The sequence below is a fragment of the Oreochromis aureus genome, linkage group 13 (genome assembly GCF_013358895.1).
Source record: "Oreochromis aureus strain Israel breed Guangdong linkage group 13, ZZ_aureus, whole genome shotgun sequence".
Classification (NCBI taxonomy): Eukaryota; Metazoa; Chordata; class Actinopteri; order Cichliformes; family Cichlidae; genus Oreochromis; species Oreochromis aureus.
This window is the reverse complement of record NC_052954.1, coordinates 19,828,313-19,846,806: the sequence shown is the minus strand read 5'-3', so window position 1 is coordinate 19,846,806 and position 18,494 is coordinate 19,828,313. Positions and strand designations below refer to the sequence as shown.

Genomic DNA, 18,494 nt, shown 5'->3' with positions numbered 1-18,494 from the left:
AAAAAGTACTGGTTTATTATTTTAGTGGGCAAAAGAGTCAAGATTGGATCTAAAGGATGTAAATGGACAAGCACAGTGCATTTCTACTCAGTCTGAACACTCGACACAGCCTCATTCACCCAACTGCACACACATGATTAGGGGAAACTCAACGTTCAGTATCTTCATTTTTTCATCAAAAAATGAAGATTTTCATGTATCTCTGCTCTGTTTGTTTTTGACTTGAAACACTAAATAAAAGTTTTACTGCACATCTGTCTCTATTGTTTAATCAGCAGCTGTAATACTAAACTGTCCAAAATTTAAAATTCTACATTTAGAAGATTTAGAGACATTTATTTCACCACTTTTAGTTAATGATACTTTATAAACCTATTCTGCTGTTTAACAAAGACAGTATCATCATGTTTAAAGCACTTTTCAATCTGACAGCAGCACTCAGTTCTCCTGCACATGTGTGATCTTGGAGTGAACTGAAGGTTCAGATGCATCTCTCAGGTCCTGTGTGTAGACTTTGCTGGACTTTGTCTGTCTGTTAAAGATGTGATTTACAGATGCTATTCAGCTGGTGTAGATAGTGGGGGTTTAGATCTAAAACATCTTCTTTTGTCCTCCATTCATCCAGTTTCATGAGATAAATGTTTGGTACAAGGACTGGACTGAAAAAGACTGAAAAGAGAAACTTTGAAAGAGCTTCAGGAAGCCTGGAGGAAAAGCAGTGCTTGTTTAATCAAATGTAATAATACACATTGTTTAAATGTCCCAAAGTAAAGGGATCTCTCTGTGAACCTTGAATTAGTCACCCTCTTGTGGCAGCAGCTGGCTACTGTTACTTGCACATGTGCACTGTGTTTTTTTATTACGTTATAATTTAATACAAAACCCTTTAATTAAATTAGTGAGTTGAAGTAATATATGAAATATTAGTGTTAAGTAAGTCCCAGAGTTCAGTTTTTTATAAATACAGTCAACTGTATTTATTCTTATTCTTATTTTATTTTATTCTAATTTTTGCTTCATAACTTTTGCACTGTCTACTTCCTGCTGTGACAAAACAAATTTCCCACGTGTGGGACTAATAAAGGTTATCTTATCTTATTGGACATTAGTTACATTTAATAAGAAGATATGAGATCCAAATATATGCTTATGTCAACACATGTTCATTTTGATGAAGTTTACTGAACAAATTTGAATCATCACAACAACCAAAATGTTAGCAACACATCATAAAGTTTATTATTCTAACTACGGTAACCATGTTGTCCAGAATCGTGACATCGCACCCATTTAGAATCTTACCACCACTTTGAGCCTTTGATCCTTAAACCCATAAATAGGGGTGAGAAGCAACAACTTTTAGTCTGTTATTTGCAGCATTTATGTTCGCAGCCTTCGTTTCTTCGTGACACAGATTTAGAGTCTTACCACCAACGTGATCATTTGATCTTAAAACCGACAAATAACGGTGAAAAACAACGACTTTTAGTCCGTTACTGGCAGCATTTCTGTTTGCAGCCCTCAACTGTTTGCCATTTAGAAACATTTGGATCCTGACTACAGACTCCAACATGTCTCAAGGTGAAGAACCAAACAGTCAAGAAGTTGACCCCGGCGCTCTTCCCTGGGATGAACCAGAAGACCCTTACCTCTCCTCTCTTCCCTGGGCTGAGCAAGTTGAATTAGAGGAGAAGCGCTTGGCAGAAATGGAGAATGAAAATCTTCTTAACAGAGAGAAGATTGTCTTATTGATGGAGGAAAATGAGAGACAGAGCGCTCAATTACAAAAAATGTCCTACGTGCTCCAAGAAAAGGAGAGTATTATTGATGAAAAACAGTGGGATATCAAAGACATGGAGGAAAGGAACCAAGAGCTCCAAGGAAAGCTGGATGAAGCTCTAGAAAAAATTAAAGAAATCCTCCAGGAGAAGAAACAACAGGACATGAGAGAAAGACAGATGCACGATCAACTTGAAAAGATGGAGATCAAATACAGAGTGGTAAAAGCAAGGGATGATAAAAATCATCAAATTAATAAAGAGGTTCTTCAAGAGAAAAGGCAGCAGCAGATCAAACAAAGGCGAATGGGCCGCGAGCTTAAGGACATCAAGAAACAAACTGACGAGCTGCAAGTAAAGCTTGATGAAGCTCTGCAAATAAATGAAGCGATCCTCGAAGAGAAAAACCAACAGGACATAAAGAAGCGAGACATGGAGAGCCAACTCCAACACATGGAGGGAAAAGACAGGATGCTGCAGGCAAGGCTTAAAGAAACAATGCACAAATATGACAAGTTGCTGCAAGAGAAAAAGCAACAGGAGATGAAACAAAAAGAATTAGATTGCAAGCTTCAGAACATGGAGAAAAACAATGAAGGCTTACGAGTAAAGCTCAATGAAGCTTTGCAAAAAAATACAAAAATCCTTGAAGTGAAAGAACAACTAGTCATAAACCAGGGAGAAATGCAATGCCAGCTCCAAGGCATGGAAGGAAAATACAGAGCACTGCAGGCAATGCATTATGAAACACGGAACAAATATGAAGAGCTGTGTCAAGAAAAAGAACAACAGGACATAAAGCAGAACGAAGAAAAACTTCTTCTTGTCCAAGACTTTGAGAAGACAAAGCAAAAACTGCAAGAACTTGGCAACAAAATTAAGCACACAACAGCTGAACTGGAAAGAGAAAAGAAGAAAGTGCAAAAACAGGAGGCAACAGCTAAAGAACTCAAAGAAAGGCTCAAAGAAGAACAAGCCAAATTAAAAGAAGTGGAAAAAATATGCAACAAACTTAAGAAGCAAAATACAGAAACAGTGGACGAGTTGAGATCCCTCATACTAGAGAAGAAAGTGCTTGTGGAAAAGCAACTCAAAAAGAAGAAAAAAAGTGCTTTCGCTTCTTCCTCCATGAGGGCCACTCCTGCCTCATCTTCCTCCACCTCTGTTCCAGCTTAATTTTCCTTCTCCTCTCCCTCCCTCTCTCCCCAATAATTTCATAATAAACACAATTGGCTCCTAACACCTGTCCCATCTCCTCCCCCTCTCTCTTTTCACCCTCACCCCCAACCAGTCCCGACAGTTGACTGCCCCTCTAGAGCCTGGTTCTGTCATAGGTTTCTTCCTTTAAAGGGAGTTTTTCCTATCCACCGTCGCCTAGTGCTTGCTCAGAGGGCATTGTTGGGGTTTTCTCTCTCTATCTCTTTCCTCCTTTCTATCCCTTTCCTTGCCCCCCCCCCCACCCCCTTCTATTTCCCCAATAATTTCATAATAAACACAATTGGCTGCATTTTAAATATGTCTGATCAGTGTCTTCATTCAAGAATGAATTGTCTTTGTCACAGAGTCATGTGTATTTTGTGTTTTCCTCGGGCTGGTGATCCTCGCGGTCGTTCAGCCCTGGAGTCCAGATTATTAGTGTTTTAATCACATTTAGTGTTACATTTTAGATCACCACAATAGGATATTCACAATTTAGGATTCAGGCATTTGTTTTAGTTTGATATCGTAATCATTCTATGATTGAGTCGTTAACAGAACCAGCAGTTAGCAGCAATAACTTCAAATCAATGACATTTGCAAGCATTCCTTTATACACAGCATTTCAGTCAGGTTGAGGTCTGGACTTCCATGATGTAGATTTGCTGCTGTGCTTGGGGTCATTATCCTGTTGCATGGCCTAATTTAGAAGAAGCTTTATCTGTCGGACAGACAGCCTCACATTTGACTCTAAAACACTTTGGCATACAGAGGAGTTCGTTGACTGCAAGGTGCTTTATTGCTTGTGTCTGCAGAAGAAGCTCAAATCAGTGTGTGAATGTTTGTGTGAATGGGTGAATGACTGGATATGTAAAGCGCTTTGGGGTCCTTAGGGACTAGAAAGCGCTGTATAAATACAGGCCATTTACCATTTACCAAATCACCACACTTGAACCAGCATATTTGACAGTGGGTTTGAGATGTTTAAGTGTCTGAGTGTCTGAAATACTGAAATGTGAACGCCAGAATATAATGGTGAGATTTTAGTGCTGGTTAGATTGCATACACACTGCACATTATAAGGTTTTACAATTTTGCATCTGTGACCATTCAAACACCAGACAGTACTGAATGTTTCTTCTTTCTTTGTGCAACTTTACAATCATAATGTCCATTTTTGGGTTTTGGGGGATTTTTAGGGAAAGAAGGGAAGTTTTATTTGTAATGATCAGTGTCAGTGATTAATCACTACAGTGGGATAAATAAATTTGTCATGTTTTCACAGATTTATTTTGACATTACATCATATTTGTAAGAGGAACATTCATTAGGCTTAAACAAAATCATACAAAAGAATTGTAACGCTTGCATATTGTTAACCTAGAAGCACTTTTAGTCTTTGTTAAGTTTATCTAAAAAGAATTTGGCAAACACCCTTTTTTGAATGTCATGCTCTTGCAGGCTGCAGTAACATTTGAGTTTTGTAAGTGCAAAGGTCCATTCAAACAGGTGGTGACATTACAATCCTTGGTTTATGTACATTTTGGAGCTTGTCAACATTCAGCATTTCCAAAAGCAGAATAAAAATTTGAAATCTTGAAGATATATTTACATGTACATTTATTTTCCTTCCTTGTGGTCATACAAATTCTGCCTCTGATGCTTCTGACTTCAGATGTTAGTAAAAAAAATATTGTTAATTGGGCAAAACTGTTTTTCTTTTAAACATATCAGGAGGTTTATTTTCCCTGACATCATCTAAACACAGCTCCTTTGCAATACTGATAAAGTTTCTCTGTACTTTGCCACATTATATTACAGCAGATCTAGAAGTTGTATCTAAATGGCGATTCTCCGTTAATGAATTTGTATAAGGTCAAGTCCTGGATATTTTACTAACTGTAACAACAAACCACTGCTTCCTACTGTATGCATTATAATCTACAGCATCTACAAAGACACCTTCCAACAAACGGCTACACTCTATGATCTCAGCTATGATAATTAAAGGTTTGTGCTTTCTAGACATTCCCTGTAATGGAAAGAGCAGAGGGGTGTGGTACTTCATCACGGCCAGAAGGAGGCACTGTGTAACCATCAAACAAAAGACCCCAGTGTTGCTAAGGCAAGGTACTGTACGTTACCACAGGGTATGAGGATACAGGTAGGTGGCAAAATCATTCAATCCATCATCAGTCACCGCAAATCAGAATAAATTTGTTACGTTCATTCAGGTCCTGATGTATTTTTATAGCTGCATGAAACTACTAAGAGAAAGATATTAAACAAAAAAAGATAAATCTAGATAGATTCAATTAAATGTCTCTTTTTTAACCCATCATGAACTTCAGTGGTATTTTTAAGAGAATAGAAGTAGTTATGAAAGGGTAGTACTTCAGAAAGTCCGAGGATCCATGAGTGCAAGGCCATTCAGAAATAGTCACGATACATCTAGACCCAGCTCTAATTTGTGAGTGAAAACTATGAAGGTGTGGATATTTAACAGTTCTTAAGGTCCTTTCTCTTTGAACCTGCTTTGCTCATCATCAAACTTGTAAATGTGGGAACCACCAAACAGCTGAGCCACAATGACAAACACCTCATTTTCCATGATAACAGATTTGCACCCCACAATAGACTGACCTAAAGGGCAGAGAAACACATGAATCGCTTGAGAATAAAACTCAGCTCAAGCATTCTGGGAGTGTTTGTTAGCCTAATGTGTGATTTAGACTTCCTAACACAGTGTCACTGGAAACTCCCTTTAACCCTTCACCCAACCTTCCACGTAACCTGACATGCACCTCCTGAGAGATGTAACTACACGTTGGGTCGACACAGCCTGTGAGGACTTAAATGGTTAGAAGGTTGCGCTGCAGGATCAAGAGGGGTTTCCAGTTATGTAGTAAGTTAGGACACATTTCCTGCAGAAGGCGAAATCAAACTTTACCTGTGATGTTATCATAAGTCCTGAAGTTCATTTCTATGTGGTCCCACTGGAAAATCATACAGCTCTCTGTGCTGGGAGCAGAAATGGCCACGTAGACATCATTCTTATAGCTGAATGTGTCAACAGACAACGATTCTTAGGCAACAGACTGATGAAGGATGAAATCTGTGGAAAGGAACATCGGGAAATGTATTTTTCACAAACCAACAAAGCCACGTTAAATGAGTAACCTCTACACAACTTAGAAAGACTGTGCTGAGTTCTCTCATCCTGATCTCAGCTGAGATTTACACGGAAACGATCAGTGGAAATCGTTAAGGTACTATTGGTCTACATTCTTCTTCTATGGTAGCAGCCTGGGCAAAGTAACACCCAAATTTAAACTTCTGCTTTCTGTTGGCACCAATGACTGTAGAAAACATATTGTATTTCACGGCTAAACTGGGAGAAAGACAGACTGCAAGAATTACACAGCACACTATTTTCCTATTACTATGTACAAACTCACAGCTCTATAAGGGAGTCAAGGTCAATGGGGAGGTCCCTGGGCAAGGCTTTAATGTTATTGTTTGCCAAAGACCTGGAAACAAATGCAGTTGATTATGAAAAAGAGACATCATTAAATCATGTATAACAGATAACAGTTGTATTTTCAGTCACTGGAACATACAAGTGAGTCAGGTCCCTGAGTCCTCTGAAGGCATATTTGGATGTAGTCTCTAGTTTGTTACTCTCAATGAATCTGTGGATCAACAAGAAAAAGAAAAGTATATTTTTTGATCAATTTCAACATTTTGCCAGCTAGTAAACCAAATGGTAAATGGACTGGTTCTTGTACAGCACTTTTCTATTTTGCCTGAGCACTCGAAATCCTTGAAACCTGTCTAATTCAGATCAGGACCTCAAAGCACCAGCAGGCCAGATCAGCTGATCACAGCCTGCACACAAAGAAAATTTACTGAAGCTTTGAATAGAAATTGCGATTCTTAACCTCTTGTTGAGCCACTACAACCAATGTTAGAGTTCCCCCACCTGCTGAATCCCACTTTAACCCGTTCCTTACTCATTTTCTGTTTAGAGTCGCTGTCTACAATGTAGAGATATTTTAAAATCTTTCGTCTTTTTCTCTGCTCATGTTCTACCAAACTGATTCAAGCCGAGTATATTTATGAGAATTAAAATTTAAAGAAGTAAAGGTAATTTTCTTATGTATTAATGTTACTTTAATGATACATTAATATAGCACAAGGTTCAATTAGCTTTGCACAAAAATAGCTGGTAGAAAAATCCTCCAAAGAGCTACTTTTACTGGAGTGGTTTTGCCACTAATATCTGTACTTCTGATTAAGTACAGAATGTCTTTGCTTTTGCCATCTCACACTCTTCATGTTTAAACCCATCTTTAATGGGACCACAGAGGAAATATTTGCTGGAGCACACCTCGTGTCCCCCAGAATCCTTACTTTGTCCATGTGAATTTTAAACAATCAAATCTTGTGAAAATGGCCACAACTTGTATATTTAACACAGACATAATACTTCTCCCACAGGAGAAAGACTGTGTACATCTTTGCTGTTGTAGATTAGATTTAAGTTCACTTCTTTGCAACAGTCAAAACTGGCACAAGGCAGACACTGAGAGGGGAAGCAGGTTCACAAGTTTTATTACATGAGAGAAGAGGTTTGAGCCAAAAGCAGACAGGTGAGGATCCACCAGTGAGTTCTTTCCTCACAGACAATTATTGTTTTCTTTGGTAAAACAAACAAACAAACAAACAAACAGTGGTGGTGCTGCACTTGAAATGAAGTAATAACAGAAATTTAGTTTGAAATTGCACTTGCATATGTACAAAACTATTTATTTATGTAAAAGGTGAATTAAAACTGGTAATAGCAGGTGGTTAGTTTGTAATATTACTCATTACTACGACCTTATTTCACTGCTTTTTTATTCAAGTTTGTGTCCCATCACTTACCCCACACAATAAACAAGGAATGAAGGACATGTATAAACATAGATACAGTGATAGATATAATTTAGATGCAATTTAACATAGTTATATCTACAATCGGTCATCAACTTTATAGAGTTGGATGCATCAAGACCGATCTTGGTCTCGAGACCGGTCTCAAGACAACTTTTACGCGGTCTTGGTCTTGTCTTGGTCTCGCTGTCTCGGTCTTGCTGTCTCAGATCGACATAGTGGTCGGGAGATTTGGAGTCAGTATCCATGACACAACGTAACGTTGGATAATGTGTCATGCACAAAAGCATCAGCTCTAAGAGCCGTGCTTAGAGAGTGCTTTGTAGTGAATCAGGAGAGTCGACTCCCATTGAGCGAGAGCCGGCTCCTCACTTAATTTCCTTTCGCTGCTCAGCTCTCACACAGTGGCTCAGCTATGCTCCAATCCCTCCATATTGTGGCCAATCACATGCGAGGATATAGGATAATATCATTATGTGAAAAACAGAGAGGGTGAGAGACGCGACAGTCAAGTGGAGTGTGCGTCTGTCCTCTCAGTAAGTGAGTGAGACAGTAGACAGCGGTGAGGAGAGCTGTGTGAGTGCATCGCAAAAACACATAAATATGCCTGACACCTGTAAACAAAGCAGCATCTGGCTGCAGTTTAAAGACCTTTTTGTCTCTGTCTTGGTCTTGGTCTTGTCTTGGTCTCGATACCCTCTAATCTTGGTATTGTCTTGGTCTTGGTTTAGGCGGTCTTGACTAAAAGTCTACAACTTTATTACTTTCATATCCTTTCAAAAGCAGTTTTCGAAACATCTTTGTGAACTGACTAATGCTTGAACATTGCTGTAGGTCCACAGGAAAACTGTTCCACAGTTTTACCTCACAAATGGTAAAACAAAAGGTTTTAACCCTTGTCCGTTCTTTAAGAGTCTTCAGATTTAATTTTCCCCTCAATTCATCCTCTGTACATTTCCTGGTACTGTGTCTGGCTTTGTACAAAATTTTTGCAGTTTTATATTTTATAGGAACCATAAACTTCAAAATTAATTTCAAGAACAAGTTCAAGAAAAGTTAGGAAGCAAAGAAAGACAGTCATCGTCTCCATTGTAAGTGGGCGGGGGAGGATGCTACAGTTTGTACAAGAAGCATCAGCTCTGATTTATTTTAACTTTAGGGCTTGACGAAGAAGCGCAAGAGAAAATCTTCACATGATACAGTTACATACAAATTACATACACATGTATAATGTTTAAAAATATAATCGAACATTAATGAATTATTGGTCAATATCAGTAAAGCAAAAGACATTCTCTGTTTACTACAACATTGTGCCAAATTAATTTAGTAAAGTTACATATGAATAACTTCATGGAGGACAAGCTCCTCGTTGCACCCAGCTCTCTATTTTTGCAGCAAACTCATCTTCTTGTTTATTAAAGTTCTTAAATTCTTCATCATGTGCGAACAGATGTTAACGATTTCCTTCAGTGGTTTGCAATCAGGCAATAATCTCGTCACCATTTCAAGCGGATGAGCGTAGTTCTCCAACATTTCCTCAAAACCTAATGTTGCTATTCTGTACATGAATTGTGCCTGAATGAGAAAAATAAAAGTTTCAGCAGAATCACAAAAACAGATCACTAATTATCAGATCAGTAAATGTATGCTGATGTTATTGGAGGTTTTTGTTACTGATGTAATGAATTAAACACTTTCTCAGTCAACGTGTGAGTAACATGGAGAGTGACTGACCCACCTTTACCCTTTGTTCTTCTTTTATTCCTTTGTGCACGGTTTCCTTGAATAGTTTCTGAAAATGAAAGAAGCAGAGCATAGTGAGTGTGACAGCCGGTTGAAAACCACAGCAAAAGACAAAAATTCTAACAAGAACATATTATTTATGTAAAACTAATTAACAAAGGTAAAGGAAACATTAGCATTTACCAGTGGCTCCTTGTTATTCAGTGAACTTGAGAGATCAAACAGTTTTGTGATTGTTTCCTTTCTATACTTGTTTTCTGCCTGACGGGGGGAACAAAAATAGCACATTTAAATTAACTAGATTATTCTGCATCCTGTACACTGCAGTTACTATACTTTCAGTTGATCACTATAGACAGTCCAATATAAAATGCACTCATTAAGTAAAAACACACAGCAGATTTTAAAAACTAATTTGGAGCCTGAGTGACCCACCGTCCATCTTTCTGCCTCTTTTATCGCTGTTTTCATGTACTCAAGCATCTATAGTCCATTGCAAATAAAGAAAAAAAAATAACAGCAGTTAATGAGCTTGTAACTGTACATGTACACAGAAGTCTGTAATGGTTGTATCATAAAAGGGAATTCAGCAAGAATGAATTCACCAGTTGTTCTTCGGTATACAGGGAAGTTGAGACTGAAATGAGGCACAGCAGAGAGAAGATGAGAAATAAGCCTCTGGCACTAGCTGGTCCCCTGGTTCTGGAAAAATCTGCTGCTGCCATCGCTTGTAAAAGTGGAACAAGTGCTCAGTTTGAGAAAAAGTTGATAAAACAAAGAAATTTGGAACAATAGATTGTTAAAAATGTAATATATATATATATATATATATTTTTACGTGCTGTATGAATCTAGGAAAAGCTGCAGTACCGTACAGGCAAAGACTGAAAACATAATGAGATAACATGCTGCAAATGCTTTATATACGATGTGACTTAACTCAACCCACGTCTCACGTGTGAGCAGTCCTTTCACTTTTGTTTTCAACAAAGCTTTTGTGTTTGTCTCATCTGCTTTATAGGAATAGAAGCCCATCAGTTATTGTTAGAACATACCAGGACAAAATACGTTTTTCCACTGAGCTTTTAGGATGACACTTCATAATACTTATCATAAGTGGATTGTGAAATGTTTTATATATTTTTATTAGTGTTTAATAAGTACTAGAAAAGTTTGGATTATATTTACTTATTTGAGTCGTTTCCTGTTATTAAAAAATAAAAATCAGTGTAACTCTTAACTTGCTATACTAGTTACATACTTTTAATTCTTTCAGTTTGGGGGAAGAAATAAAGTAATATATACTATGTTTTTATAAAGCATAGAAGATGTAGAAAGAGTAAAAAAGAGTAAAAAAAAAAAAAAGAAAAGCACACACAGAGCAGTCAGTGTGATATAATTTATTTAATATAGGACAAGTATTCAGGGCTAGCCTTCATTGTTGTTGTTGAGTATTCAAAGTTAAATAGAAGATCTATATTAACCAAAAAGACACAAATAAAAGGGAACACATTAAGATAACAATATGTGAATACAAGTTTCTTTTTTGTTTTTTATCAAAAGTTAGTAGAAACTCCTTTTTTCTAAGTTTGAGTTTAATAACACCACGATTATCAGTCTATTATGCAAAATGCAATAAAAGCTGCTTCCCAGTGAGAACAGCATAAACAACATACAGCTGTCATTTCTCTTACAGAAAACCATCATATTTAATGATGAGATTTATCATTATTTTATGATTTATTTTGTATTATTATTTATTATATAGAAACTTTTAAAGTTTATTTGGTTGAGTTTTAGGATGATTTTCATGTTTTCCTCTTTTATTTCCCCATTTTCACCATTTTTCTTCTTCCTCTCTGTGTGATGGGATGATGGTTCTCTTGTAGAAGCGTCTCAAACTATTTACTACGTCCATCATTGCAGGAAAATCCTCAAAAAATGACGATGTCCGTATTAGTTCTTCCAAAGATTGAAGAAACTGTAGTTTTTCATCAAGTTCACTTGCTTCTTTCTTCTTGTATTGTGCATGAAGAAGAAAATAACATTTATTTTTGGCAAAAGTCAAATTTACTTCTACAGTCAGAGTGATTTGCAGTTCTCTTAGTGTGCACGGATATGACTCATACGCAGCTGTTTTTTCCTGCATGACCAAATTTGACTGAGAACATGCAATCTACATGAACCTGACTGATCCGCCTTCCTTCTGGCTGCTTTTGCTTTTTCTGATTTTCTAAATTGTTCTAAGAAACTTTTCAGAATTTTTTGAAATGTGCAAAACCAGGATGCGTCAGTTGCTTAAGCACTACATATTAACAACTCTGCATAGAGAGAAAAACACCCAACTGTGATACGCTTATAATGACTTACATAGTAACTGTAGTTTTTTACATTTGCAAATAAATGTTTCATAGAAGTACCTTCAGCAACAGTTAATTCAGCAGTGACTTTGTTCTTACTTTCATCAGTGAATTTGTGACATAAACCAGGGACAGCAGAAAGATGAGGATTAAAACGTTGGTGTTTCTGACACCAGCCAGTCCTCTGCTCCTGAACACTGCTGCTGCCATCACTGTGGAAATAAAAACAGCCTTTGAGCTTAAGAGAAAATGAAAGAAAATAAAAGAAATGAATAAATAAAGAATCAAATCTATGTTTCCTCTTGTTATGTTAATAATATATTTTTTGTTTGAAATCTTAGGTATAAACCATCCTATGGTGCAGTTTTGCTGATCTTACCTGCCTGGTGAAGGGACAAACAGCTGTTTCACAGACTGAAAACACAAGGGAATCACACGCTACAAATACTTAATGTTCTCCTGATGTGACTTCCCACTGATCTGTGAGCTGCTCTTTCACTTTTATCTCACAGCAGTGATATGATCTATGTGGCGGGGGTGTGGTCTCCGGCCTGCTGCAGCGGAGGGGTGTTACAGTGAGCTCTCAGGGTGGTGCCGAGGTGTGGCTGAGAGGGCGGGTGTGACTGCTCAAGGTGATCATCTTCTTCTCTGTATTTTTCAATAGTGATGACGGGGACGGAGACAGGAAGAACGTTCCGGCCGGAACGTCAGAACACAGTTGCTTTTATATACCAAGTTTATATGCTGTTTATTTAGCATTTAACCTTCTGTTAGTTTGAGCCAGCCCGCCGATATCATCCAATTAGTAAGGTGGGCAGTTTTAGTGTCGGATGAGCGGCAAGCTTCTTCTTCTATACTCTGGGACAATTTGGCAGCAACACAGGTACCAAGACAGTTATAGAATTTACATTTTTGGCAGTGAGCAAACACTGGACAACAATCAGCCAGCTGTTTACTTTCTTGTAAAGAAACTCCGTATTAACAGGAGGAAAAGAGGAAAATACAATTATTGATTACATTGCAAGTGATACAGCTTGGAGCATGAGAAACTGTTGTCTTTCTTGTTTCACTCTGAAAATGCTTTTTGATATGACATTTATAAGAACAAGGCTTTGTAAATTTGATGTTTCATGGCCGTTGTATTCATTGTATTTATTTATTCCTGTGTAAATAAATCTGTAAAACGGCGACTATAGGACGTTTGCCTTCATGGTTTTTTGATGAATGTTAAATCTTTTCACCACAATACAAAGTGAGAAGTGAAGCCTAGTTTTTTTTTGCACTTTAAAGGTCTGTGAACTAAAATATAAAAATTATACAAACTATAAAGTAAATTTTCAGTGTAATTCGATTTTAAATCAGCTCCTGTTTTTGTTTCATAATTAATTCTAAATTCTAACATGTTACATTTCATTCTAACAGACTTATGTAATTTGTCTCATTTTAAGAGGATTATTACTTTCTTTAATATTGTATTTTTTATGCTGATTGTTTTTTTTTGTTTGTTTCACATCTGTTGTCAGTTTTTTATGTTACCACAACTGAAATTATTTCTTCTTCTCCACCCGTTTATTCAGCTCAGGATTTTCTTTCCACTTCTTGACTTTATCAACTTTCGAATATCAACTCCTTCATAGTTTTCTTAAATTAGAAATATTTCTCAGTCACCTTACAGTCATGGGATCTCAGGCAACAGGCACATTATATAAGTACTACTTCTATTCTCCTGAAAATATTCATGAAGACAAAAAAAGATCTATTAATCTATTTGGATTTGTCTTTTTAAATTAAATATTTTTGTTCTAATAGTTTTGTGGATACAAAATAATATGACAGGACTTGAAGGAAAGTAACACATTTACGCTCATTTGGGGCGACTGAGGATGGATCAGATGAGTTTGCCACCTGTTGCCACCATGTACAGCATGTTGCCTTATCAGCACTGGAGTCTTTTGTTTGATGGTTCCACAGTGCCTCCCTCTGGCCGTGATGAAGTACTACACCCCTTCTGCTCTTTCTATTACAGGGAATGTCTAGAAAGCACAAACCTTTAATAATCACAGCTGAGATCATAAACTGTAGTTATCCTTCCTTCCTTCCCTTCTTCCTTCCTCTTAAGCACTTAAGGGTTGCTGGAGATGGCTTGAAGACTATCCCAGCTTTCACAAGGTAAAACTCAGGGTACACACTTTACAGTTCACCACTCATGATCACATTCCCAATAGATGATTGTAATTCCCAAAAGGATAAACAATTGACCTAAAAAAGCAAGTTGTTGGACTGTGAGAGGGAGCCGGAGCACCCTCAGACAACACAACATGCAAACAGCAGCCAGCAGATTCACATGCACGACCTTCTTGCTGTGAGGCAACAGTACCAACCACTGCACCACCGTGCTGACCTTAGAGTGCAGTTGTATGGTGGAAAATGTTACTGTGGATGCTTTATTACATACAGAAAAAAGTACTGGTTTATTATTTTAGTGGGCAAAAGAGTCAAGATTGGATCTAAAGGATGTAAATGGACAAGCACAGTGCATTTCTACTCAGTCTGAACACTCGACACAGCCTCATTCACCCAACTGCACACACATGATTAGGGGAAACTCAACGTTCAGTATCTTCTTTTTTTCATGAAAAGACTTTCTCTGTATCTCTGCTCTGTTTGTTTTTGACTTGAAACACTAAATAAAAGTTTTACTGCACATCTGTCTCTATTGTTTAATCAGCAGCTGTAATACTAAACTGTCCAAAATTTAAAAGTCTACATTTAGAAGATTTAGAGATATTTATTTCACCACTTTTAGTTAATGATACTTTATAAACCTATTCTGCTGTTTAACAAAGACAGTATCATCATGTTTAAAGCACTTTTCAATCTGACAGCAGCACTCAGTTCTCCTGCACATGTGTGATCTTGGAGTGAACTGAAGGTTCAGATGCATCTCTCAGGTCCTGTGTGGAGACTTTGCTGGACTTTGTCTGCCTGTTAAAGATGTGATTTTCAGATGCTATTCAGCTGGTGTAGATAGTGGGGGTTTAGATCTAAAACATCTTCTTTTGTCCTCCATTCATCCAGTTTCATGAGATAAAGTTTTGGTACAAGGACTGGACTGAAAAAGACTGAAAAAAGAAACTTTGAAAGAGCTTTAGAAAGCCTGGAGGAAAAGCAGTGCTTGTTTAATCAAATGTAATAATACACATTGTTTAAATGTCCCAAAGTAAAGAGATCTCTCTGTGAACCTTTAAGTCGTCACCCTCTTGTGGCAGCAGTTGGCTACTGTTACTTGCACATGTGCACTGTGGGTTTTTTTATTACGTTATAATTTAATACAAAACCCTTTAATTAAATTAGTGAGTTGAAGTAATTGTTGAGTATTGCAGCATCGACAGCGATCAACTCGAAGGAAAATGACGACGGATGCAAAAATGTCCTTAATATTTTGGGAACGTTATTCCACATGAACACGAGACAAAACTTTCCTCATGGGTGCCATTTTGTTGTGGGTATACTTCTTCTTAGGGGCGTGATGACGCAGCATACGTGCCCTTACAATAAACAGTGCCTCCTTGTGGTGACAACTAAAATACTGTCTCTGTTAAACATATTGTACAACATGAGTACACACAATGAATATCTTAACAGTAATATATGAAATATTAGTGTTAGGTAAGTCCCAGAGTTCAGTTTATTGGACATTAGCTACATTTAATAAGAAGATATTAGACCCAAATATATGCTTATGTCAACACATGTTCATTTTGATGAAGTTTACTGAACAAATTTGAATCATCACAACAACCAAAATGTTAGCAACACATCATAAAGTTTATTAGTATAACTATGGTAACCATGTTTATGTTTGTAACCTGATAACTCAAATACATTCTGTAGGTGTCACATTCTGAAGACTGTAAGTTCACACACTTTCAGACATTTGCAGTGAGAAGAAGTATTTTGTAAAAACTTTACAAGTCAGAGGGATTATTTGCTCAAACAGCAACCAGTGCAAACATATTTGGTACAGCCTGATATGTGAAGTTTTTTAATATTTTTTTTAAAAAAATGGTGTTTTTGTGCAACACAGTTCTTATTTAATCACATGCTGTTTGATTTATTTGATTCAGAAAACAAAAGAGGATACTGTGGGTGTTGAAGAGGAGAAGGCTCCGCTGAAAAAGAAAGATAATGATTTGTAACTGTTTTCTTATTGGGGGACTGTTGTGATAATTTGTCCAAGTAAAAATCCCAGAAATGTCATGTGACAACCTCTTTGGCTTCCAGAATCGTGACATCACGCCCATTTAGAATCTTACCACCACTTTGACCCTTTGAGCCTTTGATCCTAAAAACCCATAAATAGGAGTGAGAAGCAACAACTTTTAGTTCGTTGTTCGCAGCATTTATGTTCGCAGCATTGAAACGTTTGAGAGAGAAGCCTTTCAAAACAATTGGATCCTTTTCAGAGTGACTTTTTACACTTTCCATCATGTCTCTGAAAAAACACACAAGAAAAGAAAAAGTAAAGCCCAGCTCTCCTCTTCTGGCTCAAGAAGACAATATTCAAGTACAGAAGATGTGCTTGGAAGAGATGCATGAGGAAAATCTCATGAACAACCGCAATACGAAACACCCGCCCCAGCCAGAGTACATCTATTATGTCTGGCAGAGTTTTTTTGAACAGCGAAAGCAGATTATCTTCCTCAGACAAGAAAATGAGAGAAAGACTGCTGAAGTCAATAAATTGTTCAGCCAGCTTCTTGAAAAGGAAGATATTCAAAAGGAGAAAGAAATGGAACTCCTAGACGTGCGTGGAAGGAACTTTGAGCTCAAAGCAAAGCTTGATAAAGCAATAGAAAAACTCAAAGAAATCCTCCAGCAGAAGAAAAATGAGAAAGACAAGGACAAAAAGGATCGGGAGCTGCAATTAAAGCTTGATGAAGCTCTGCAAAAAAATACAGAAATCCTCCAAGAGAAGAAACGGCAGGACATAGAACTCCAAAACTTGGGGATCAAATACAAAGCATTGCTTCAAGAGAAAAAGCAACAACCGATCAAACAGAAAGAAAGCAAGCTTGAAGACTCGGAGGAAAACTACAGAGAGCTGAAAACAAAGCTTGATAAAGCACTGCAAAGAAATAACCAGATTCTTCAAGAAAAAGAACAACTGGAAAGAAACCAGAGAGACATGCGGTGCCAACTCCAAAGCATGGAGGAAAAATGCCGAGTCCTGGAAGTAAAACTTGATAAAACTGCAGTGCACAAGCAGAAATATCAAGAGCTGCTTCAAGAGAAAGAACAACAGGACATAAAGCAGAAAGAAGACAAACGTTTACTCCAGGGCTTTGAGAGGGAAAACCAAAAGCTGCAAGAACTTTACAAGAAAATGAACTACAAAGCAACTGAAATGGAAGGAGAGAAGGAGAAACTGCGAAAACAGTGCTCAGCGATGCAGAGTCAGCTCAATGACATGCTGACAAAAAACACCAAACTCGAGGAACTTTCAAACACCTTGAAGTGCAAAAACACTGAGGTGCAGGTGCTAAAGCAGCAACTCCAGAAAACAAATGAAGACCTGCAGTGCAAACTTGAAGAAATGGAGAGGAAAAGTCAACAGTTAGAAGACACTCACAACAAATCACAAGAGCGTTATACAGAGATGCAGGAGGCAAAGGTAATGCAGGAGGCAACTTCTAATGAGTTGAAAGAAAGGCTCAAAGACAAACAAGCCGAATTAGAAGAAGTGGAGAAAACATGCAGGAGACTTGAGAAGGAGAATACAGAAACAATCGATCAGCTGAGAAACCTGATCCTAGAGAAAAAGGTTCTCGTGGAAAAGCTCCTGGAAAAGAAGAAGAAACGCTTCCGCTTCTTCTGGAGGAAGGACACTCATGCTTTGTCTGGTTTTTCCACTGCTGATGTCACCTCGTCTTCCTCCACCTCTGTTCCATCGTAATTTTGACCTCCCCTCTCCTGCCCTCTCCCTCTCTCCTGACACCTTGACACCTCTCCTCCCTAGCTCCCTTGAACTCCCTAACACCTGTCCCATCTCCTCCCCCCTCTCTCTTTTCACCCTCACCCCCCAACCAGTCCCGACAGTTGACTGCCCCCTCTAGAGCCTGGTTCTGTCATAGGTTTCTTCCTTTAAAGGGAGTTTTTCCTATCCACCGTCGCCTAGTGCTTGCTCAGAGGGCATTGTTGGGGTTTTCTCTCCTCTATCTCTTTCCTCCTTTCTATCCCTTTAATTGACCCCCCCCGCCCACCCCCCTTTCTATTTTCCCAATAATTTAATAATAAACACAATTGGCTGCATTTTAAATATGTCTGATCAATGTCTTCATTCAAGAATGAATTGTCTTTGTTACGGAGTCATGTGTATTTTGTGTCCAGATTATTAGTGTTTTAATCACATTTAGTGTTACATTTTAGATCACCACAATAGGATATCCACAATTTAGGATTCAGGCATTTGTTTTAG

General features: G+C 37.8%; 1 protein-coding gene across 2 annotated transcripts; it reads left to right on the top strand.

Moving 5' to 3' along the window:
* The first annotated feature begins 1,351 nt into the window (after positions 1-1,351).
* Positions 1,352-18,047, top strand: LOC116321858 (trichohyalin-like). 2 transcript variants are annotated; one of them, XM_039621424.1, is made up of 2 exons: positions 1,352-2,711; positions 17,703-18,047. In XM_039621424.1, exons 1-2 carry the CDS (start codon positions 1,572-1,574, stop codon positions 17,970-17,972), a joined length of 1,410 nt encoding a protein of 469 aa, XP_039477358.1. In that variant the 5' UTR covers positions 1,352-1,571; the 3' UTR covers positions 17,973-18,047. The 2 variants fall into 2 exon arrangements, with proteins under 2 accessions (XP_039477358.1, XP_039477357.1); XM_039621423.1 differs by lacking the exon at positions 1,352-2,711 and having other exon boundaries at positions 16,292-18,047.
* The last annotated feature ends 447 nt before the right edge of the window (positions 18,048-18,494 follow it).